This window comes from Teleopsis dalmanni, chromosome 1 (genome assembly GCF_002237135.1).
Source record: "Teleopsis dalmanni isolate 2A chromosome 1, ASM223713v2, whole genome shotgun sequence".
Taxonomy (NCBI): domain Eukaryota; kingdom Metazoa; phylum Arthropoda; class Insecta; order Diptera; family Diopsidae; genus Teleopsis; species Teleopsis dalmanni.
This window is the reverse complement of record NC_051846.1, coordinates 159865895-159892027: the sequence shown is the minus strand read 5'-3', so window position 1 is coordinate 159892027 and position 26133 is coordinate 159865895. Positions and strand designations below refer to the sequence as shown.

Below are 26133 nucleotides of genomic sequence, written 5' to 3'. Positions count from 1 at the left end.
TAAAGAAAACCGATCGGCCATATACTATTCATTGACTGTGGCTTAGTTAAAGTATGAGACCATATCGTTTATTAAGTAGACCTCTGCTTTATACAATTGATAAACACGAGTGTAAGAGGTTATGGGTGTAGGGTGTATTTTTTATTTTTTATACGCAAATAGATCAAAATAAAACAAATATACCTCATATTTAATTTAAACAATAAATTATTTTATTATTTAACATAATTTTATATGTAACATTTTAATAAATTAATAAGCGTACAAAAGAAAATAAATTAATTTTAATTTAAAAATATTTAAACAAATTATTTGTGGTTAAGATAAGTTATATCAGCTTTATGGAATATTGGTTGAAGTTAACCAAAGTTCACAGCGGCAGTTTTGTATTACCGTACCAGTCACACACACACATTTTAATGATATTTTGCAACGGGAAAGGTACGAGTTTGGCGACACGAAATCAGCGCATCTCCAGACAGTCCACGAGGGCAAGTGCAGACAGCTAAATGCGCTTTTGGTTCACAGGTGGCACCTGATGCACACTTACCAATGCAAGGATTAACGCATTGATAATTAATGCATGCTTTGTTGTCTGGGCATTCGTTGTTACTTAAACATTCACCCTGTAAAATATAGAAAACAACTATGAAACCTCCACACAATATATTAAGTCAACAATAAAAATTGTACATACCCTCGAACAATACGATAATGCATTACCAGTGTAGCCTGGGAGGCAGTTGCAAACGGGACGTTCTCGGCCAGTGTTATCATGACCAGGTATACAAATGGCGTTAGTACCACAGGGATTAGGTTCACAAAGATCCTCTAAAACGTTTTTTATTTATAAGAAAATATTAATTAAAACTTAATTTTAATATACCATATTGCTCTTACCTTTTGTGAATGGACGACAACTTATGAATGGATCGCCTGTCATATCTCTAGGACAACTGCAAACTGGAGTTAAACCACGTAAGTTACAATCGGCACCTACACCGCAAGCACCTTCGCAAGTGTTTTTGCAAATACCATAGAAACATGCAGGTCTGTTGGAAGGACAGTCAACATCGCCATAACACTCTGGCTTACATTCGGTGTAAGGGCTGCCGATATAACCTTTTGGACATTCACAAGTTGCGCGGTGATTGGCAACAGTATTGCAAGTAGCTCCAACACCGCACTGATTGCATGCTGGCACACATTTATAGTTGAGACACATATCACGTGCAGTACAATCTCCGTCATACTCACATTCATGACGACAACCACTTAATGGATTTCCCTATAAAATATCATTATATGTAATTAATATCAATCATAAATTTTTTTATTAATGACATTGTTGATCATACCGTAAAGCCGTGAACACAGGAACAGGTGGGTACACCATTTATAATTTCACATTTGGTATTTACGCCGCATGGACTAGGATGACACTGTTCATCTAGAAAAAAAAATTATATCGTCATTATCAATTATATTTAACAGTAGAGTCGAGTATAAGCGAATATTTTATTCGAGAATAAAACTTCTCACTATATCTATTTTCTAGCTACATATTTTACGATTTTTATAATAAAAGCAAGAGTCTCCAGTTGGTAGATAAATTATTTCCTTAAACCAAAAATAGCTTCAATTTTCAAATAATATTACCGAGTGACCGAGTGACTTCCAAAACGAAATCAGAATAGGTGTTCTATCAAAATAAAGTAAAACTAAAGACTGTGCAGAGAACAGAAACTATCATTGTGAAGTCTAAAGCGTTTGTTATATTTAAAACATATGTGGCTTAAAAAACTAACTAATGGATTTTGATTTATATATTATTTGCAGTAGTTTTCTGCTAGTTAATAAATAATACATATATTAGCGTAACAGTAAGTATATCTCTATATCATTAGTAGTGATAAAAGTACTTTGATCAGTAAACATAGAATTAATCAAGGATATTTGCTTTAACTGTTTGATGTACAGTGACCAAAGAATCGCATAATTGACGTTATAAGGTCTGTTGAAATAGAATATATAAGTAAAATTTGTAGATTTATAATAATGGAGCGCTGTGACTATTACATCACGTTTGTACTAACAGCTCACCCTATGTGAAAAGTACTATGCGTTTGCAGCTTTTAAAATGAAATTCACAATCTCTTTGGTTGAGGAGTTTTTAATATCAGTGAAGGAGATGTGCTACCAGTCCAGAGCTATTGTTCTAGCTTTTCGAATGTTATTCAAAATTCCTTAATTGGTTGTGAAGTTTTCAATATGTCTCAACATTTTTCTTCTGGCCCAGAACAATGTCAGATAGTCAGTAAGAATACGTCTATAACGAAAAATCTTATTCTTTTTCAAAAAACAAAGACATTCAATCATATCAAACAGATCCATCTTGTTAAAATAGTAACGCAGATTAAGGTGACCCATCAGATAAACTGGTGACAACGTCATTTCTATCTTAATGAGAGCAGCGTATCAACGATCTTTATAATGAGTAAGCAGTGAGTCTAATGAATAGGCAATGAATCTAATGAGTAAACAATCATTTATAATTTTGAATTACTTTTTTGTATAAGTTACGTGCAAAACAACGACATACATATACATATAAAAAAGTCTGTACTTATAAGTATATATATACAGAGCATTATTATGTTAAGCCTTTACGAAGTTAGTGCATCTGGACACTTTTACTCTTTGATAGCTGGGGGATTTCAACAGAGTCCCACATATCTCACTGACTAATTTGTGTATTCCTCATAAGCTGCGTAATTATTCAATAACTGATCTAAGATCTGATTACTCTGAGATTAGATAGTGCTAAGCAGGGTAGCCTGTCGGTTTTCTCATATTATTTCAGGGCTCTGTCCCTTATGTTTTTTTTGACCGGATCTATTCTAAGGTTTCTTAACATGTCATTCGTGCGGATGTACCATGACACTTTGAAAAGTCTTTTGCAAGCATGGCTTTAAGCAACTTGTATATCATTATATATAATTAGTAAAACGCTCTGCGCTTCAAGCACTGCAATCAAAGCTAGCTTAAGTTATTATCCATTATAATATAATAATGTTGCTCATAATTTAAGCATTATTCAATAGGTTCTTTTTTAATAAATATTTATATTTTGTTTTTTTTCTTAATTTTCTAGTGCATAAATATAAATAATATATTGTTTGAAGTGGGTTTGTCGTAGATACATTTTTTAGTTACTTTGTAAACTACGCTATTTTGAACCTTGTAATCAATTTATGCAAACACGTGCAATATAATGAAAATATATATATTTATGCATATAACTATATACAATATGCATATATATATACATTTATGTAACTAATTACAGTCTATGTAAACAAATGTAAATAGTAAACCATACCAAATATGTACATTCGAGAACAACACCCTTTTTTATTGAATTATTCTAAACGTAATTTGTGTTGTACAAAAACAACTTTCCTTAATAAATAATATTAAAAATAAATTAAATTCATGCAATGAAGTTTAAATATTAATTTTTACATGTACTAATGATTTTTCTGGTGGAAGTACAAATGACACTGTCCATTACACGCCAACGTCCCTCTCAGAAATGACTTGAGGAAATAAATTTTGTCTAAATTACGAGCGCTTCGAAGTCATAACTAATGTAATTTGTTCTTACTATTTTTTTTATTTTTTTTTTTTTGTAATTGTTAAATAATTTATTTATTTTTAACACTTTTTTACTCTACCTAAATTACGTGCTAACGTACGTCAAATTTTGTGGTGGCGCGAAGGCGATCAGGTTTTCATTGTTACACATTTTCTTGGTAATGAGCTGGCACTATGACTTAGCAATTGCAGCAAAATATTGAATGCTTGCTTTAACCATAAAAGCCCATTTTTGCGAGTTTAGATAAAATGATTCCAATCAAAATAAAAAATATTTTAAATATTTTAAAATATGTGGGTTGAATTTTAATAAAAAGTGCGCAAATAAATATCAACTATAATTATTGTTAATTTGTTTCAATAAAACAATAATAAATTTAAAAGTAAACAAAAAGATTTCATTTTGGCATGATCAAGATCATGGACAATCAATGACAATAATTTAAACTGAATTATGAGCGCAAGTAATGATAAAAGTTCTTGGGAAGCAACCGGACGTATGAGTGACATTATTTATGCGCAGTCGTTAAGCATGTACCATTATTTTTAAGTGTACCATTAAAGTAACTATAGTATAGGATATGAATTGTTTTTTATTACTTGTAATTTACAATGTATATACCTAATATCTAAATATATACAAATAAAATAACAAATAAAATTTTTTTATTTCTGTTGAAGTAATAAACAATAATCCAGTCAAGGCGTACAGAGAGAGGGTTTATGAAGAAACCTCGCAGTTAACAGAGAGTAAAAGTGCTCAACTTCACTGACTCAACTAGCCTTAACATAATAATAATAATTAACTATCCAATAGATTTTAATAGCCATTTTGTTTCTGATGTACTTGTACAAGGAAATATAGATTTTTGACACTTACATAGCTTCACCGAATACCAAGTTACCAATTTCAGTCTAAATAACCTTAATCTGTATAGTAAAGACTATAATTTTTTCTTTAATGTAAGCATGAACTATCCAACTGATTTTGATAAAATGCTTGTTCCTGTTGTATTTAACCGAGAAAGGATATACAAATACAGAGTTACCGATTTCAGTATAAATATCCTTAATATGTATAATAAAGTCGAAAACCTATTTTTTAATGCTTTTATTAACTATCCAACCGATTTTGATAGAATTTTAATTTTAAAAAAAATTATATAAAGCTCTCATAATTCTTCATAATATAAAAATAATATATAATCTTTAATAATACTATAAACATGAAACACGATGAACACTCTGACCTCAACATGATAGAAATAATTTGATCATTATGAAAAGTATTTAAAATAATTTATAGAACGAGCTTATAATTTATATATATTACATTCGGTAATTTTGGTCTTTCTATAAATAGTTATTTAAAATTCTATTTATTAAAATTATAATATAATAGAAATTGATTCAAATCAATATTTCAGATCTTGTACTTAATTTCAGTTAATGAAAAAAAAACAAAAAATCATAATATAGATTAGGTTATATTAATCTAGTTTGCCATAAGTCATGCATAGTTCTTTTAGTACCTAGCGATACCAGATATAGCTTAACCTCTATTTAATTTTATTATTAGATAATTTTGCGAATTTCAGGAGTGCTTATAGCTCTATACCTAACACAGAGTCACCAAACATTTGTAAAAGATTTTTTTAAAACATGTTCTTGAATTCGAGACCCGTTATACCGTTGTTTTAGTACACACAAACACACTCATCATTGTCGAATTTGGCAGTCGAATTTTAATATAAATAAAAAATAAATATTTATTTTTAGCAAATAAATAAAAACTTTCCAATAATTTGAAGCATTTAATTGTCATTGCCAAATTAATGAAGGATTTATACTCAGGATTATATATATATATTATTAAATTTTTTTAGTTTTTTTTATATATAGAAAAAACTATGTGAAATAAATTAAAAATAAAAACTATAAATCATTATATTAGATAAGTTAAAAAAATCCTTTTTTAAAAAATACTAAGCAATATTAAATTGAACTAAAAACAACCGAATAGACTTGCAATGAGTCTAGGGTTAGGACTTATATTATAAGATGTTATTATTACTATGTAAAATAAGAGTTTTCTATTATGTCTGTGTACCTGATTCAATATAAACTTTTTTCATGAATAATATATATAAATTTTGGAAAATTATGGTCGTCAATAATTTAAAAAAAAGATATAGTAAGAAATAAAATATTTATAAAATAAAAAGTTTATTAAAGCTAATAATTAATAAAGTTAATAAAAATATAATTTTTATTATTATATATTTATTATATTATAATAAATATATATATATTATATTAATTTAAAAAAATTTTAAATATTTAAATGATTAAATTTATTAATTTTAAATGCCCAATTATTTATATATTATATATGTATATATTATATATAAATAATACACAACTTTTTAAAACTAATTTGATAAATATTATATTATATAACATTAGCCAAAAAGTTCGTAAAAAATATATGAAATATATAATAATAATTACCTGGATCAACACGTCTGCAAGAAGTGAATGGATCACCAACATAACCTGTTGGACAACTGCAAACAGCAACATGATTTCTAGCCTATTGAAAAGTAGACTTATTTAATATTTTTAATCCAAAAATGTCTGTAAATAAATTACTTCACAATTAGCACTTAAACCGCAAGCGCCAACACAAGGATTGACACAACGTCCGTCCTTGCACTGCAAATCACCACGGCAGTCGACATTATCTAAACATTCACCGCGATTACAATGAACGGCTGGATTACCACTATGACCTGGAGGGCAAGAACAAACTGGCCGTCCACCAGCAGCTTCCTGACACACAGCATTCACACCGCAAGTATTTCCGTGGCAACCATATGTATCAGCTACACAAAGTGGGCAGTAGAATGGTTTTTTAATTAATTAGCAAAGTTAGTCACAGGATGAGAGAGTGTAATTGTGTAAAATATAGTATATATAGTGTAAAAATGAAAGTGTATTTTAAGTGTGGTAGAGAGTATAGGTAAAAGTAGTTAAGTAAGATTGTGTATTTTATAGTGTAAATTATATAAAAATATTAGAAGGGTGTAACAGAACTAAATGTATTACGAAAGTAAGAAGAGTCTTCAGTTCAGTGCAATGAAAATATTTATGTATATTGTGCTGTACATAGTCAGAGAGAAAGAAGAACTGTGTGGATAGTAGTTTTGTTTTGAAGATATAACGTAATATTCTCATATAAATACCGCGAGATTGATATGCAGTCTGATCATGATATATCAGCCTCTGTACTGTGGTACCGTCCGGGTATGTATAATATGTACGTCCATTATACGAACAATTTAAACAACGTTTTTCAACTTTTTTACCTAGTACAATGCTCTGCCCTGTCAATATGCCAAGCAGGAACATGAGACTTAAGACGAGTTTGGCTTGCTGCAAAGAAAAAAAATAAATATTCCAAAATTATTATTAAAATATCAAAAATTTCAAGGAAATTCTGGTTTTGACCCATTATTTTCAAGACCAGTTCATAATAAATATATTTATTAAAATATTTTGTATAATCTGTTTTATTAAATTGTTAATAACTTTTTAACTTTTTATCATGTAAATTTGGCTTAACTACTTTTGTGTGGTTCCTTATCTTGGCATTTATTTCGGCTTAAATGAGTTGATGACACATTTTATTTATTTCTGCATAAATTTTAATTTTTTAATAATTTTAGCAAAATTTAAACAAAAATTATATTCAAGTTCAAGTTAAAACCCACGCATTCCTATTCGCATAATATTTTTGATTTTATTATCAAATCATATAGAGCTCAAATAAAAATTTGATTACTCACACTTCGATTGAAAGAAAAAATATCTAAATCAATTTAAGAATATAAACCAATAGAACTTTCACTTCTTATTAATTATGCATGAATAAATCATTTAATATGCAACAATAAATAAAATTGCAAACATGTACAGATAAATACAGGGTTATTCATTTTATGGTTTTGAATGTAAACATGAAGAAAACACACTTGTGAATAAAATTAAATGAAATTTTTATTCCTAATGTATTGTTTGGATCCAACTATTAGGTAAGATATACAATATTATTCAAATGCTCTTAATGGAACATCTTATAGTACTAACTCCCTTGATATGAATTTTGATTACATGTCGGTACATAGCTACCAATAGCTCTGCAATACCTTGATTGATCTAAGTTTTCAAAACCTTTCGAGTTTCCGGAGAAATGCCCGCCATATTAACACCTAGGCTCATCAGCAAACTCCATTTCTTGGGTGAACGCAAGCGTCTGGTACGATAAAACAAGACATATAGTTTGGGCTAGGCCAACTACATAATCTAGTGCAAAACAATCAAAATATGAATATAGAACGATAGCCTCGAATTAAAACGGAAATAGTTTAAGGATTCGGAATGTAACAAGGAGTATGGGGTAATGTCGTAAAACAAGCTTAGGTCCTACATAGGCTGGCTATGGATGATAATGAATTCACATCACTAAAATATGATATTATACGTAATACGAATATTTCTCGCGCAACAAAGCCAAAACAAGACATATTATATAGCTTGAGCTACAAGCTATAGCTTATTCTTGAAACCACATATTTTTCTCCGATATCTTCAATTTCACATAAAAAAAAAATTGTTACTCACGCGACTGTAGTGTTAAAAATTAACGATTTGTGTCACACCTTCATTATTTTCAAGAAATGGCTGATTATACAACAATTTTTTATGAATGTAATAGTCTTTAGAAAATTAGTTGTGGATTTTACTATCCCAGATACTAAATTTTGTTTGTTGACATAACCAGTAAAAAAAAATAGATTATTACCATTGAAGAAAACTTGATGCGAAAAGTTTCTATTACAGAATCACTATTTTTTAGTAAGTTTTAACATATTTAACACAATCAGCGGTTGTTAAACGTTCTATATTATGCAGACGTAATCCTAAACGAAGGCTTAATATAAGCCTTGAATAACAGTTCTGTTTGATATACCTCACTAAAACAGTATTGTCACATAAGGACCAAGAAATACTTTCAATAATAAAGCATTCATTATTTTTCATAAAATACAAATAATGAAAATATTTATTAAAGGTTTAGATTAGGTTTAAGGGTTAATCGAAGTATCCAACTCTATTAAGACAGCCTATAGGTCTGTTGGGTTAGGACTTATATTATTAGGATGTTCCCCAACTAATGATATTGTTTTTGTATATTATTATTTATTCATTCCAGTACGTTCCCAGGGGAACATTGTGCAACATTGGGGAACATATATTTTTTGTATACAAAAAAGGGTTACTGTTATGCGTTTAGGCTTGATTCACGACCTGCCTGCCACATTTAAACCAAACTAGTATTATTATTACTCATATTAATATTGATCTTTCTTCATAAAAATGTCAACTAACATCAAAATTTTTTAATCGTTTATTTTTATATTCCCTTTGAATATATTTGATATATGTTTTAAATATTATTAATTGTTATATTGTTATGATTAAGTATTATATTTATTTTTATTTATTTATTTTCTGAACTTCATTTTTTTGTGACTAACTAATGAATTATTATTATTATGTCATTTTTAATGTATTTAAAAATAAACTATTGTTTATTAATTTTAAATTATTTTTTATAATTTTTTTTTATTTATTATTTTCTCTTTTTTTTTTGCTATTTATTTTTTTTTATATATTTTTATTTATTATTTATTTATTTTTAGTTATTTTTTGTAATATACTAAGATATTCTGTCATTACTTTTTGATTTCAAGAGCAATCAACTTTATTTTTTTATTTATTTAAATAATTCAACAATTTGATTAGTTGTTTATATAAAATTATAATTAATATATGAGACAAATAAAAATTAATACTTTTTTAATTTTAGTGCTTTACCACTAAAATTTTTAAAAATAATATTATTACAAATTATAGGAAACGGATTTGACAAAGTATTTAAAATGTATTAATATAAATTTTCGTTTAACGCAAAAAGTTCGCTAAATAATTATAAATCACTTTATTTATATACTTTTTCTCTAATTTTTTTTAGTCAAAAATAAACAATTTAGAAAACAATAAAGGTGTTAGATTTATTTATTGAAAAATTAATGCAACAATTAATAAATAAGTAAACCGCAAAAAATGCTTCTTAGAATTGTTTATTTAAAACCTAAGAATTGAAAATATACGAGTACTATATTGATCAAATACTCATTAGATACTCATTAGTAATAACAAATATTAACTGAAGTTAAAATTTATCATTCTGACATCGCGGGGAATAGTGGTGTAGATAAATTTGCCATGCACGTCACTACTGTTTCGGTTGGCATAATATTATAAGAGCTGGGTGGCTTCATATCCTGTTTATAAAAGCTAAAACAATATTAAAAGTACAAAATGTCTAACAAGACGAAGAAGCCCGTCGCAGTGCAAATTAACTATCACTAAAGATATGCCACAAAAAAATACACAGTCTCCTAAGTTCAACAGGAATCAACTTACATTATTCTCATGACTAAATTACGTACCCTAAGCAGGGACTTCTGATAAGTTAAATTATCAGAAGGGGAAACCATCCTGAGAGCACTTTACTACTGAGACTGAGAGCGTGTTTACTACGATTACAGCACATAGAATCTACTTTCAAATGTATCTAAGATCTGGTGTTCAAAAACAACCTAACAAAAATTTTTGAAAAATTCTTGTTGAGTCTCAAGAAATTCCCAAGAATGAAAGTTTCTTGATTCACAAAAATAATTACTACAAAATATAATAGCTAATCCTATAGCTATATGTAGATCACGGTCACCCAATTTATCTCAACATAACGTAAGTTTCCTTATATACTATTATTAGTATTAGACAAAAAATAGCTACAGTAAATAGAGTATGTAACATATCTAAGTTATACCACAACAATTATGGCTACAAATAAATCACAAACGAAAAAATGTTTTCCAAAGTTTAACAATTACTAGATATCCTTAGCAGTTACTTCCGTAGATTTTATCAGGATCAGAGTATGGAAGAAATTATTGAACATTTATTATGGCAGTGCCAGGTTCTATCGAAGAAACTGTTGACGCTTTGGAAATTCTTATGTTGAAGAATTAACATAGCTTAACACGGTCAACTTAATACAACTTTTTAGCTTTGTTGCTGACTCTAGTTGAGTTCTTTGTTAGTGACTGACTTTATATATTGATAAAGTTTATTGTTTGATATATTGATTTATATAATTGAATTTTCTAGTCTTGTAAAAATTTCACAACGATTTTCGACAAAGATTTTCTTTGTTAGAGACTGTTATTATAATAATAATTAAACTACTAATACTAGAAAAATATATCAACGGACTCCGGGACATAATGAATTCCAAGAGTTAGAAACTAAAGACTAGAAAAATTAATAAGTTTTATTTAAGTTTTATTATAATCATAATCAAGGTAGTAATACTACAAAAATAATAATGAGTTCAACGAGTTATTAGAGACCAAAGAGTAGAAAAATAAAAAAAGTGTTGTAGTCCTTCCAAATTATCACAATTTCTCCGAGTCCTAACACTTTCTTTGTAAAACTCTGTCATTATATTAGTAATTGATTTTCTAATCCTGCAAAAATATTATAATGAACCCCAACTGAGTCTCAATACTTCCTTTGTTAGGAATTGCATTTGTCAAAAAGTCCTAAGACTTTCTTTGTAAGACTCTGTCATTATATTAATAATTGATTTTCTAATCCTGGAAAAATATTTAATGAACCCCAACTGAGTCTCAACACTTCCTTTGTTAGGAATTGCATTTGTCAAAAAGTCCTAAGACTTTCTTTGAAAGACTCTATCATTATATTAATAATTGATTTTCTAATCCTGCAAAATTATTATAACGAACCCAACTGAGTCTCAACACTTCCTTTGTTAGAAATTGCCATTATCAAATAGTAAATAACCCATTTTTTGTTTATAAAAAATATTAATTAAAATTTATTATCCTGCTAGAATGTTATAATAATAAGAGAATTTGCTGAATCTCATACATTGAGTCTTACGAAATTTTAAGAAATATCTGAGAAATTTTTCATTATGTTATTATTTTCATTTAATACGATAAGAACAACTTCATTTAAGAGTGCGAGTATCTTTTGAACTATTTAAAGAACACTTTTATTCATATCACATAGCACAATACACAATTTTTATTATTTATTTTCCATTAAACTGAGTCACGATTTGTTTGCCATTGCAATTCGATTATATTTTCAAGCAAAACTTAACTTAGATACAAATTTAAACTCACCATTTTTTATATAATTTCTTTAAATATAAATATATTATATAGTATTTTAACTAAATTATAAAAACTATTCGAAATCACTTTACAATATATATGTATATTGAAACAGAAGCTGCAGTCGTTCCAATAACTTCCTCGGTTATAAAAAATTCTGAGGTTTCGACCGTTCGAAAAACAACCTCAAACTAATGACGGATTAGGATCGACGTGAGCTTTTTATATGAATTCTAGAGAAAAACCCTCGAAGGCGGCTTCAAAATTACGCTTCAGTACGTTTAACCAAAAAGAGCATAGCTCAAAAAAAAAGTTCGCTGAAATGAGTTAATCTCACATAAAACGTAATGAGGTAAGGTAATTTGGAGATTCGAGTATGGTTTGAAATTCTAGTTAGAGAATGTTGGCTAAGTGTAGAAAACTTGATTGAATATTTAAAGTAACAAACAAATAAAGTGATGCGCTTGTTTGCTCATTATGTCAACTGAGCGTACTAACAGATACATCAGTACAGTCATCACTACATTTAAACGAAAGAAATCGAAGCCTGCGTAGGCGTTCTAAGAACATTAAAAATAGTATTTATTTATATATTATTAATTGTATTTGTTGTTTGAAGCTGCCAAACAGCAAATTAATTAATTATATTATTTAAATTTAAAACTTTGTCTCATTTTATTGAAAATTTTGATTAAAATATTGCGAATTTATACGCTTTCTTTTCTTTTTAATTTCTTTATAAACTGCTAATTTATGCCTACACATGAGACTATTATCTAAAACTTTATTATATAATCAAATAACTAATAAAAATGATAGATTTTGGTAAATAATTAAAAGAAAGCAGGTGTTAAAAAGAAGTGGCTGATGTTACAGCATTTAATGGTAAAAATGACACCTAGTAACAACTATTATGTTGATGTCCTGCAAAACATGCTTAAAATGTTTTGAGTTCCACAATTTCGAAAGTTGGAGGGCATCTCAGAAAGGGAACTACTAGCTCTACTTAAATGCGTAAAAAGCATCAACATCCTAAACGGTGCCTACTATATAGTGATCGAGCTCCATCTGCTATCCATAGAAACTAATAGATCTATATATGACTAACGTGAGCCAGATTCATTTAACCTAACAACTTTTTGAGGATGATTTGAGGATGATTTTTCTGGGATGACTGTGTCGATGGTTCCCTTGGTTAATGTTAGGTTAAAGTGGCGGCTTTGTGTACCAAGAAAGCACACTTGCACTATTACTTGAGCTCAGTATCAAATAATGACCTTTTGTGATACCACAGGAATAGCATTGGTTCGTGCATTGACTAGAAGGTCACTAAGATGCCGTAAACATCGATTTGCTAAAAATGGTGCAGACGATGTTCCTTATGTTACAGTGTTCAATTGGTAAATCTTTAATTCTTCGTTTGGACTTTCCTTCCACAGAATGAGTTGAAAGTCGCGATCTGCCTCGTCAATCAAAACTTGACGGTACATTTTAGTAATGTGAGCAGTTAATGCATATTTATGCATTCGAAAATGAAGTAATGTTGTATATAACTCTTCTTAATGACAGTTGAGTTGATGATCTCGAAGAAGATTCAAAGACTACACGAAGTTTTGTTAATGTACTTTGTGGTCTTAATACGCACTGATGCGGTATGAAGTAGTGGGGATATACAGAGAAGTTACGAGCTGATAAAGTCATGTGACCTGGATTTACATATTTTTTCATAAAATCCATGTATAAAACATGCAGAGCAGCTTCCTCAAGATTTTTGATATTCTCTTAGCTAATATATAGACATTGACACATGAGATGAAACACAGTTTCCTCCTCGTCCTGACGGTTCCCTAAATTTTCACCATTATTAAAACATCTTCACCTTCTATGCAAAACAATGTTGGTAGATACAAATGCATTATGGATATCTGTAAGAGAAAGCTACTCATTACAAACATACGAGTAGTATTCTTAATTTCTTTGGGCAGCTTGTAGTGGATGACCTCTGCATAAAAGTCGATTGCCGATAGAGTGATCAAAATTTGAATCCCTTTGAACAGAATGGCCAAATCGACATCTACAAAAGCATTGACAACGGTAACGAATATAACTATGTCTATTTAAATCGACATAGCTGGAGAATGTAACTTTATTGTGAAATAGTGCTACTCTATTAGGTAATTCGTTTGAATGTTGCAAATATAAATTATTTTACCTAACTTGTTCGGTTTGACTACTGTATAAACGTCGAAGGCGGCTAGAGTTTGTCCTACTATTATAATATTATATGAATATTAGATAATATTTCGTTAGAACGATATGATTTTAAGTTATTTTGGTAAACTTGCTCAGTTTGTGCTCTACGCATAAGTCGATGGTCGCACTACTGCCTGTGATTATAGTATTCGTTCTGTCGATGTTTTCTTATTTTTTTGGATATATAAGACAATCGTTGTTCGCAAAATTTGCCACAACCTGGACTAATTATTTGTCTTAGCGTCATAGCTTCATATGTATCATAGTTCTTAGGGGTATCAAATATCGTTTTTATTTTTTTTATTGAATGATCAATATAGTTATTTATTCAACATCATTGATATAATTTATCTATTTCAATTAATATTGCTCTTACCTTCTTTTGTTTATGAAGGGTAAAACTACACCGAGAGTAGTTAGTAAAAGGCACTAGTCGTAATAAAAAGACAATATTTGACCATCAACAATACGGTTATGTCACGATATATAATTCAACAGTTATTGTATGTCTATCGTAGATTGCAACTCGCACTTTTTAACCTTAATTGTAGCTCTAATCTTTCATTTTATATAATTTGAACCCTTCACTACATGTATCCACTTTAGGATTAAGTGAAGCTGGCAGGCAGGGTTACAGGGTTATAGTCATTTTCGATATTAACAAAAATTTGAAAAAAAAGCATAGAAGTTTCCATCAAACTTTAAATTGGTCTAAACAGTGTTGTTTAGTAATAAAAGTCAGATTTGTGTCTTTTAGGATCAAATATACAATTGTTTGTGTGGATATGCTTACATTTCAGTACAGTATAACAGTACAAAATTTGATTTGACTATCTACATATCATACCTTTACCATACCAGAAAGCTCATAAAAACCCATGACTATTCATATTTATATAACTATTTATATGACTGCAGGCATAACGTGATCCTCATGAGACCTAGCTTTCTTTTAAGACCAAGTAGACATTGAAATATATTCACTTAAATTTATGTAGTATATGATTGTGTAGCGTTTAGCAAAGCTTTAAACACTAATATTCGCCAGCTAGAAATCGCACAAAGTCAGGCACATTAGGACGAATGACATTCTCAGGGACCTCAAGATTGATCCCATCAAAAAATACATAAAGGATGGAGCACTAAAAATATTTGCGAAAACTGACAGACTTACCAACACGGCGTTATCAATGGTTAAAGGCTCCTCGGGGAGGTATGCAGATCTGAGGTCAATTATTGCTTAATCTGATGAAGTGATAAACATTAATCCAGTCAAGGCGTAAAGAGAAGTTTTGAAAATACCTCGAGTTAAGAAAGAGTAAAAGTGCTCAAGTGCACTAGCTCAAAGAGCTTTAACCTAATAGTTAACTTAAAGTTCTTCGATTCTATTTTTTAACACAGACATATATAATACTATATGAATTTTCGTCTTCATTTCATTGAAAATATAGTTAAGTTACTATATAATTGAAATTTTTAGATTTAATTGGGCTATAATTTTTGAGCAATGAAAATAAACTTCGTTAACTTGATATAGTATTATAAGAATGGACAAAGAACATTGGGGACTATAAGATATATTCTGCTTAACTCGACATAGTAAGAAAATCATTTCAGTATGTAAATGTAAATCTCCGTGTAAAATAATAATACACATACAGTTATAAATATATAATGTCCATCTCAAGGCGCCTTTGGAAAATATATCTTCAAGCCTACAAAAAATAAAAACTCAATATATAATATCTACTATTTATTACTTTTTTCCATTAAATACAATTTTATTTTGATAAACCAATAATTTCAAATAATTTTATTAAATTTTATTTAAATTTACATTTTTTTATTTATTACTTTTTTTAATTACAATTACGAGCCAGTAGGTGAAATGAAAATAAATTAATTTTTCTACATTGTTTAACTACACAAATACGTCTCTACTTTTTTCTCATAATAGATTGTTATGTAACTTTGATTCCTCACTCTCTTCACCTTTCATTGACACAACACAGAAAAAAAAAAATTATTTATAAATTTGTATAAAAACATATGAGAAATACGAAAAATACTAAAATATTATGTAAATTTTTAATGTAATGATTAATTAATGGACAAATTATAACAAGAAATATAATCTACTAATAAAAAAGAATTAATTAAGTTGGAAATATTTGGAAAAAAAAATTAAAATTGTCTTGATATTCTTGAAAACAGATTATAGTAAAGATTAATTGATACTCATTAATTAAAAAAGTTTCTTGTTAAAAATATATTATTGAAGTATTATTATTTATTAAACAAATATTTTACAAAAAAAAATAGAAATTCTTAAATGATTTATTTATATCGGTTACCAATTCTTCTTCTTGCTGTCGTTAACTCTCACTGAAGCATAGGGGGAGGGGATTCCAAAAATTAAGGACTATTACCCAATAATTTTTATTGGTAAAATTAATATATATATCTGATAAATTAGTGAAGCATAGAGTTTCAAAAAGTAAGACCTATTACTACTAAATTATTGAGAGAATTTACCAATAAAATATCGGAATTTAAAATTCTTTTGGTATAATAATATATGTATAATATATGTATCTGATAAATTAAGAGAAAAAATTATTTTGATACAAATAAACTATCATTATCAAACTGTCAGATAATAAATAGTATTCATATGATACTGATCATTATCATCATCATTTTGGCATCCCAGTCCAGGATGGACCATTGCTTCCTCTACAATATGCCTCCATTCTTCCCTGCATTTCGCTTTCTTTCTGTGTTGTGTTATTCTCATGGTTCGCAAGTTGCCTTCTACATCTTGTAACCAACATCTTTTGATTTGCAAGACATGTAACCTACCTAAAAGGTGTTTACGTATTATTTGCAACTCCACATCAAAATCTTTTTTTCCAAAGAAATTCAGTTTGGATATTAATAGAACTACTTTTGGAAAGATTTATAATCACGTCAATGACAATACATCAATTTTTTTTTTTTTTGTATTATTAGCAAAACTGCTAGACACCAGAATCGTATGCAGTGGAGAATTTTGAAATTAAAAACTTCCTAAAACACTCAGGTCGTTTTCAATTAGATATAATAAATTTATGATATTTTTTGTCAATTAATCGTTATCATGAAATCTTTGGTTTCAAAATATTATTAATCGCTCTTAATGAATCTCTCTTACTTCTCAATTAAATTTGAAAATAGGACTATTTGAAGGATTGAAAGGTGGAGTTTTCTTTCGTTATTAGAATCATATGTTTATATACGTACCATTCCAAAATTCTTACATTAAATGACATTATTTTCATCAAAAATAAACAAATATTTTTAGCTGAAAAGGCTAGATCTTTTCTTAACAACTCACTATAGTCTTCAACTGCAATACTTCTAAAATTTTAGAAGCATACCTACCTAATCACTTTTTGGACATCTTACAGAATATAAAACCGTATAATATGAAAAGTATACCAAATAATTTTTCAATATTCATCGTAAGTAAAAAAATTAATATTAATATTAATATTTCGATTAGAATTTTTTTCTAACAATATGAAAAATGAAGAGTCAGTATAGTGGGAAATAGAATGTATGCTTAAGAATTATCTTTGGTATTATTATTGTGAAAAGATCTATTGTGGCCCTTAGTCCAATTAGAGTGTTTCTCCATATCCGCTTTCTATAATGAAAGACAGTATAGAACCTATCTTTCCTAGTCTTGAATGCTTATGATTCAGGAAATACCCTTTCTAGACGTGTTTTTCGCTTGTGCATTAGTATCGGGCACTCCCCAAGTACAAGGTACGCAGTTTCTCTCTCTTCTCTACAGTATCTGCAGTCTGAATTAGATTGAATTTCTAACTTTATTAGGTGATTATTCAATCTACAGTGACCAGTCAATTATCCTGTGATAATTCTTAGGTTATTCTTTGTTTGTTCTACGCAATCTTTGAAGCGTTTTAGGTTGTAAGTTCCTAACAGCCTTTTACATTGTGATAGGCTTGGTAGCCTTCTTGATAGTCTTGGTTGTCCTCTTTCTTTTTCCTCTGCGCCGTTCATAAGAATGGATAGAGTACCTTTGCCTAGACCACAGAAAGGTTCTCAGTCTATCATTATTGAAGTCGCGCCTCTTCTTACAAGTTTATTTACCATAAAAATTATCTTAGAAAATTTTTAAATTTACAGAATTAGAATCACTTAGAAAGTCTTTGTTAGAATTTCTTATTTGGCAATACATCACGAATTGATTAAATTTAATTGTTTTTGGAACTAAGATACCGGGTTGATATCTTTGGTCGCCAATGATCGCGTAATATTTGGAGACATGTTTTTATAGAGTTATAGTTCTATTAAGGTCTCCAAAGCCACGTTGTGAGCAAATTTACTAGTTTTCAAGAGGACTATATTGCCCCCATTTCTTCATACCGATTCTAAACTCATTATAATTGCAGTTTAACTGATGCAACTTCAAAATCAGTTATATAAAAATTATAATAATAATAGTATAATCGAAATTGCTTCTATTGCGTCTATATATAATAGAGATCGTACAAAAACTCTTTCTAATGTTAATAAAAGTGATCGTTATTATTATATTATATTGTAAGTAGAGTTACGCGTGTCGTAACGTATTTAATATGAACTATAATTGTACTTATCAACTATACCAACTATATCAACTATATTAATCTTATATATAATATAATTTATAAAAATTAATGAAGTTCGTACAGTTGAAATTGTATATTTAATAACATATACACTTATATACATGTGAATGTCCAAAATATTTTTATATAGATAAAAAACATAAAGTATTTAATAAACAATTACTAATCTCAGTTCCACAAAAGTTTGTTGTTTAAAATTATGAATTAAATAAAAACCAGTATTCAATCTTATAAAAAAACTAAGCTTTAATTGATTCCAAATGAGCTGTGATTATTTCTTTTCTATATATTTTTAGATTATTGGAAAAAAAATTGCGAAATGTGGGCGTTTTTTTATTGAATGTATTTACCTTAAAAGACAAATGTTTTCTACAAAATTTAAATAATTTTTAACAGAAGCACAAAATAACTTAATTTTCAATTTCTATTCAAATTATAATTTCCACAGTATGAATTATTTAAATAATAATAATAATAATAATACGCAGATCTTAGATCAATCACTGAATAATCATGAAGCTTATAAAGAATACATAAATTAGTCAATGAGATGGGTGGGACCGTGTAGTACCCACAGCTTATCAAAGAGTAAAAGTGCCCAGTTGCGCTGATTCGAAAAAAGGATCAACATACATACATACATACAAACATTTTAACATGTCAATATATACATATTATTATTTATATATATGTATATATTTATATGATATATTATGTTACTGTCAAAGATCTTAAGGAGACGGAATTACTGAGGACATATTAATAAAGTAAAGTAAAGTAAAAATAACATGTCAATAGTCCTACAGTGAATTGATAATATTATATTTAAGTAATGGGCAAATAGGTGTTGAGGTAAATGAAGACAAAACAAACTACAATAAATAAATCCCCAGGGCGTCTTGGGACCCACATCACTGCTGACAATTAAAAGTTCGAAATTGTGGGAGACAGTCTATTAGGGTACCAACGTAAACACCAAAAATAATGTCTGCCTAAATATTCAACGAAGAATCACTCTTGATAGCAAATGTTACTTCGGGCTAAGTAGGCAAGTGAGAAATAAAGCCCTCTCTCGACAAACAAAATTACGCTCTACAAATCTTTTATCATACCTGTCTTACTGTATGTTGTAGAAGCTTGGACAGTTACAAACACATACGAAAAGACGTTAGAAGCATTCCAGAGAAAAATTCATCGGAAGATCTATGGTCCCTTACCCGTTGGTAACGAGTATCGAATTAGATGGAACTATCAGCTGTAGAAGCTATACCGCGATAAATTTTGTTAATAGAAATTTCTAAGTGAAAAAAGGAATTATCAATTCTAGAAATAAAATACCAATTGCAACTTGAATTTAACTTAATACATCAAGAAGTTAAGCGATAAGACAGCAAACAAGAAGTTAAGACGCTCGTTACAGCAAACCTTCAATCATAGATTGCAGATCTATAAAGTATTAAGTATCTTTGAATTATTTAAAGACATGTACACACAATTAATAATTTAGAATCTTACATTTTACGTTCTACTACACTACCAATAAGAGATTGTTTAAAATAGATAACCCCAAAAGTTGTACGGTCTTTCTGGATCTTAATAGTTCCTCAATCTCAAAAGCAAAACAGTGAAAGAAAATAAATATTCTGCTGTACATTATTACGCTAATCTAAATATTAAGACATCCTCTAATGATTTGAGATACAGTATGAAATGTTTGTTTCAAGCACAGAAGTTGCTTTTTAGAACGAATCGTATTATTTTTATCAACTCTGTCCTTGCTAATATTAAACACTCAAGCAAAAATAAATTACATTCGAATTACCATATTAGAGTGGAATTATTAGTAGGAAATAAAGATTAATAATGATATTTGGGACGAAGTGAAACAAAGTAAAGGAAATGACAGAAGGTATCAGTGTGTTGTGAGAAATACTTGATAATGAATGATAGGTTGTCGACGTTTATAGATTGGTTAAGAATGCGATTAATTTGGAAAGAGATTAGTTGACAAAACTCTATTGCTTAGTACATTATTTGAATATTTATAATAAAAGAAAAATTATTTAGATTGTGAAATTGCTGTTAGCAAATTATCACAATCGTTTGTATAAAGGATCAAGAATATGTTCAAACGAATGACAGTACTTTTGTATAACACTTTTGTATAACACCTTCAACGTAATCCCTTATAAGTGTTTATAGAATTAACTTTTAATTCATAAACCAGCTGTCTTTTAGTTATTTTTTAAAGTGATATGCTATTCATCTGACGATCTCAAATACTGCTCACTTTTCTATAACATCTTCTACGTTATCCTGTATCGGTTTCTCTAAAATTAGTACCAAATGGGTACATAGTTATTTTTTATACTGATTTGATATGAATCAGATTGTCTAACACTTATTTAACTGTGGTTTGTTCCTTTAATGTAAAAAGTCATTGTAAATATTTTGTTAACTTTGATTTAATTAGCGATGATAGACTTATCTATAGCTATAACTTTATCTCTCTGTCGCATTTAAAATCATTGTATATTATACATATATCTGCAACAACAACTGTTTAAAATAGACTAGTTGCTAAGAAACCTAATTAAATGCACCTATATATATATATAAATCGCCTGTAAAATATATTATATATAACAAAAAAAACTTATTCTCTGTAAAAATATTCTTTATTGTTAAAAATTATTTCTTTTACATATAATTATTAATTTCATATATATATATATACATATATATATATATATATATATATATGCCTTAAATACCAAATATTATTTTATAAGGCAATTGTATTAACTAGAAAAAAATTTAATTAGTTTTATATTATATTTTAAATTAAAATTAGTTCCTTAACTATACTAATATATTAGGATTTTGTATACTTAAAAACTAATCTTAAAATTTATTTATGTTAGTGTTGTCTTAAAATAAATTTTAAAAAATAATAACTAAAGTTAATATTTCTAAAATAGTTGGGTGCCCAATTTTAGAATTTTTTCAAAATAATCGAACATATTTTTAAGAAAAAAAATTGAAAAAATTAATCAAAACAATAAAGAACAAATCAAATTTTATTTTATAAAAAACAACGAATAAAATTAAAACTTTAAAAAACGTTTCTTTTGTGTTCAGCAGATCTTAAATTTAAATATTGCACATTTTTAAAAATATTTTATATATATTATAAAAAACGATTCAAAATTGTTTATGACTATATAATTGAGAATAAAATCGGATAAACCAACGGGCATGGCTTTAATAAAAAAAAGCTATTTGGTAGTTCTGTATTCGGAAGGAGTGATAGCATCTCAACTATCATAAAATAAATTTACATACTTTATATTTTATGATTAGAAAAAAATCGTATCAAGTAGATATAATCAATACATATAGTATAAGTATATATAACTTTTTTGTACAATAATTTGCAATACATATAAGCATATTCATGTATTCATATAGTCATATTAAACATATTCAAATTATTTTATTAGCATTTTTATTTAGTATAAATTAGATCTTTGGTTACTTAGCAACTTCGTAAATTTTTACAAAGAAAATCTAAGTATCAGGTAGATTTAAAAAATATAGTCATAAAAAAATGTTTATATTATATGTTTTTAAATCTTCAGATAATAAATATAAGTTCAATTACATGTTATAAAAATGATAATTAAAATGATATATTGTAATTAAAATAACTGGCAAAAATTTGGTATATTTTTGGTAAAACAAACAATGGTAAAAATAACAAAGAGCAAAAAAAAATTTATTCTCATGTATAAAACACATAAACAATATTAATTTATTTAAAAAATTTTTTAAAATTTATATAAAATTTATATATTAACAATATACCAAATACCATAAACATTATTCTTTAATAATTAATTAAAATAAGTATTTGTAAATAATTTTAATAACAAAAATATATAAGCTAAAAGGTAGTACTTTATTTAAGGTTAAACTTTTAACAGTAAACATTTTAAACCTTTCCACCCACTGGGGCCATAACTTGACATTAAGCATTATATTTTCTGTTTTTTGGACACCTCAAAACCAAAATTACAGAAAAAAATTTCGACAAAATAATAGTGCTTCAAAGTGTATCAGCGTTACAATGCCAAAGCAATTGAAGTATACTCGAATTCAAATTCGAATATTTGGATTTCGTTCGAATATTCCAGTTATTGGAACATTCCAGTTATTGGAAGAAGTTCGAAATATGCTTTATATTTAATTGTATTTTTGCTTTGTTTTATACAAAAGTCTATAACACCAAATAGCCGAACAGAATATGGGTTTCGAACATTTTCGAACGTCTTACTGTGCCAAATGCTCAAACACAAGAATACTCAAACATTTGAGGAGCGATTTTACATTCATAACTTACATTTCATTAGGTTTCAAGGATATCAAATCTGCTTACTTAATTTAGTTTTGAGACTTAAGTTATGACTGTGAAATCGGTCCCAAATGTCGAAACTTCGAACAGCTAGATTAAACTTTGAAGTACTACGAAATAAATGTGATACAAACAAAAAATTAGTAATAAACAACAATATATGCAAACGGCATTATAAGATAATAAAAATAAAATAACATAAATAAATACAAAAAATTTACAACAATATTCTAGCATATTTACCTTCCTTCAAACTATATTATATAATTTACTAAGGATCCTCTTTTGTTTGATTGAATAACGTTGTAGCATTTAGAACATGACACAAATCGGTACTCAGAGCATTAGTTTGTTGATTTTTGTAGGCATTTAATTCACTTTTAAAGTTAATCTGAACTTTCTGCGTTTGAGTCTGTTGCAAGGCAACACTATCTTCCAACTGTCCATTGGAATGTGGCACTAACGAATTCAGCTGTAAACGCTGATTGCAATACATTGTACTATCTTGATTTCTAATATCAGAAATTTCAGTAGCATTTGAATTAGGCCTCGTGGTCAACAAAATAGTCTGTGTAATTCTTGACGCTGATGTGCGTTTTGCCGGACTAATATTGATGTCGGTTACTTGATTCGCTGGTGATGAGTGTAAACGCTTTAAAACAGAAACTTGTTGCTGTACTTGTGCGGCAGGTATTGGTGACAATGATGAAATTGATGATAGCGAAGAGGTTGGAGATAGAGATGACTGAATACCATTATTAATTTTTGACACTTGTGGTACTAAATTCATTTGAAGTACACTTGGACGTTGCGTGCTGATAGTAGGTAAAATATTGCTTTCTGTACATTCCTCAAAATTTCCATTACTACTTGCTGGAGAGAGTGATGCTTCACTATATTGACTTCCCGGACTTCTTGGATTTCTATATAAATTTTTTGCAGCAGTTATATTGATAATATTCACAGATTTTGTAATGGAACTTCTCACTGAATCTGTTTCCGGTGCAACTAAAGCTATTGGCGGAGTTTTTACAGCACGTTTTCTATCATTTGTACATGAAACTCGTTCCGGTGTGGCACTTAACGGTTTACCATTTAATTCGTGACGTTTCTGTAAGTCCTCAATAAGGTAAAGCACAATACGCTCTAATTGCTGAGGATTTTGTGAGGCAGGCACATCTTCAACTGAATTACTGGGCATTTTGGTTTGAATAAAAATTGAAAATTTTCTTTTCATTTCTTGTACTCTTCGGCGTCCAACATCTTCATCTAATAGTGTATTAATACAAACAAACGAATGTACTCTGTTAGTTGTTTTATCAATTTCAAAATATCCTTGAGTTTGCAGGTAAATAAATTGCCCATTACGCGATAACAGACGATAACAGCTTTCTCCGTAATCTGCAACGCCATCGTACATTTGACGTAACGCAACTATAACCCATCGTACATCATCTTGATGAATAAAAGAAAACGGACTGAGATTGCGCACCTTAAAAAAATTATTTTTTTAATAAAAAAAGAAAAAATAAAATTTTTTATTATCACATTTACTAATTTGCTTTAATGCGATATGATTAAATTTATATGTATATGACCTTGAACAAATAAATTATGTGACACATGTGTACATATTGTCGTTTGCAGACATATGCACATATGGTTCACTTGATAACACTTTTATATCCTTGATAATATTTAATGTTATTACCTCTTCTTTCATATAACCAGCTACCAAACCGATTCGCTGATCGCAGTCAACTATACGACCATCTATTAAATGTCGTGTTCGGTATTCCAAAACATTGCCCTCAATGAGACGATTACTGACAGAAGGTGGTTTGATTAAGCGTGCTATTGCCACAAGCACAATATCATTACCGCTGATGCCATGTAATGCTGCCTGCGCTATCGCATCATGTTGTAATACACTAGGTCCACCACAACTAGCCGCGCCATTATTGCGCGATCTCCTTATCAGCTGCGAAACAATTGGAAAGTTGCCTGCTGATGTTGAAAAGTCACTTCTTCGAAAGCATCCCTCAATTTTTACAAATTCGTAGCGCGTTTCTTCCGAGCGTGTACTCGCTCGCGCCAAACGTACAATAAAGCTTCTTTTATCACTGCGTAATTTTTGATCTATTTTAGCGAAGTTTGTCTGTGTTTTTGAATTGGGCGTGTGATAATACGTATTTTTCACATCGTGCAGTTCGTCTGAATCGTATGCTTCATCATATTCTTCATCTCCAACGCTTCTGTTCATATCGTAATTGTTACGAAACAATGACTCCATATCGCGAGGTATTAATTGTTGACGCAATATCGCCTGATCCTCATGATGTGTTATATTCAAAATATTTTGTCCATACAAATCTGACTGACAGTGTCCTAAAATCTGCTCCACACTCGTAGAAATAAGTACTATTTGCCCGTGACATGTTAAGGTTATAAAAAAACTATTTAATAACTGCATTAGTGTATCGGTAGTATGAGGTTCTGCGTATATGCTCTCCTCACTACGCATTTTTTTTACACCCGATTTCCCAAACACATACTGTAATCTTAAGCCATGTGCTGCGAAACGTAATACTGCTGTTTTGTCTAATCTCCGCGCTGAGTCCGCTACGTGTGGCACCATCGTGGCTAATTCCTGTATGCTAGCATTTAGCTTATCTCGCCGATGTTTTTCAGCAAGATTACGGGCCTCCCGACCATTATGTGGCACCGCCACGCCCTCCGCTATAGCGGCACCAACAGTGGACATTGTATTCATTTCTTATTTAGAAATGTTGTA

General features: G+C 28.8%; 2 protein-coding genes across 3 annotated transcripts; both read right to left on the bottom strand.

Moving 5' to 3' along the window:
- Window positions 1-242: 242 nt before the first annotated feature.
- LOC119669652 (slit homolog 1 protein) lies at window positions 243-12043 on the bottom strand. Of its 2 annotated transcripts, none has more exons than XM_038079639.1 (8): window positions 12003-12043; window positions 6903-7092; window positions 6310-6542; window positions 6169-6250; window positions 1359-1450; window positions 901-1288; window positions 698-831; window positions 243-626 (listed from the first exon to the last, which is right to left on the bottom strand). In XM_038079639.1, exons 1-8 carry the CDS (start codon window positions 12003-12005, stop codon window positions 417-419), a joined length of 1332 nt encoding a protein of 443 aa, XP_037935567.1. In that variant the 5' UTR covers window positions 12006-12043; the 3' UTR covers window positions 243-416. The 2 variants fall into 2 exon arrangements, with proteins under 2 accessions (XP_037935567.1, XP_037935568.1); XM_038079640.1 differs by having other exon boundaries at window positions 7026-7092.
- A 10842-nt stretch (window positions 12044-22885) lies between these two features.
- LOC119669651 (aryl hydrocarbon receptor nuclear translocator-like protein 1) lies at window positions 22886-26127 on the bottom strand. Its single transcript, XM_038079638.1, has 2 exons — window positions 25051-26127; window positions 22886-24831 (listed from the first exon to the last, which is right to left on the bottom strand). The coding sequence occupies exons 1-2, from the start codon at window positions 26110-26112 to the stop codon at window positions 23611-23613; spliced, it is 2283 nt and encodes a 760-aa protein (XP_037935566.1). The 5' UTR covers window positions 26113-26127; the 3' UTR covers window positions 22886-23610.
- Window positions 26128-26133: the final 6 nt, after the last annotated feature.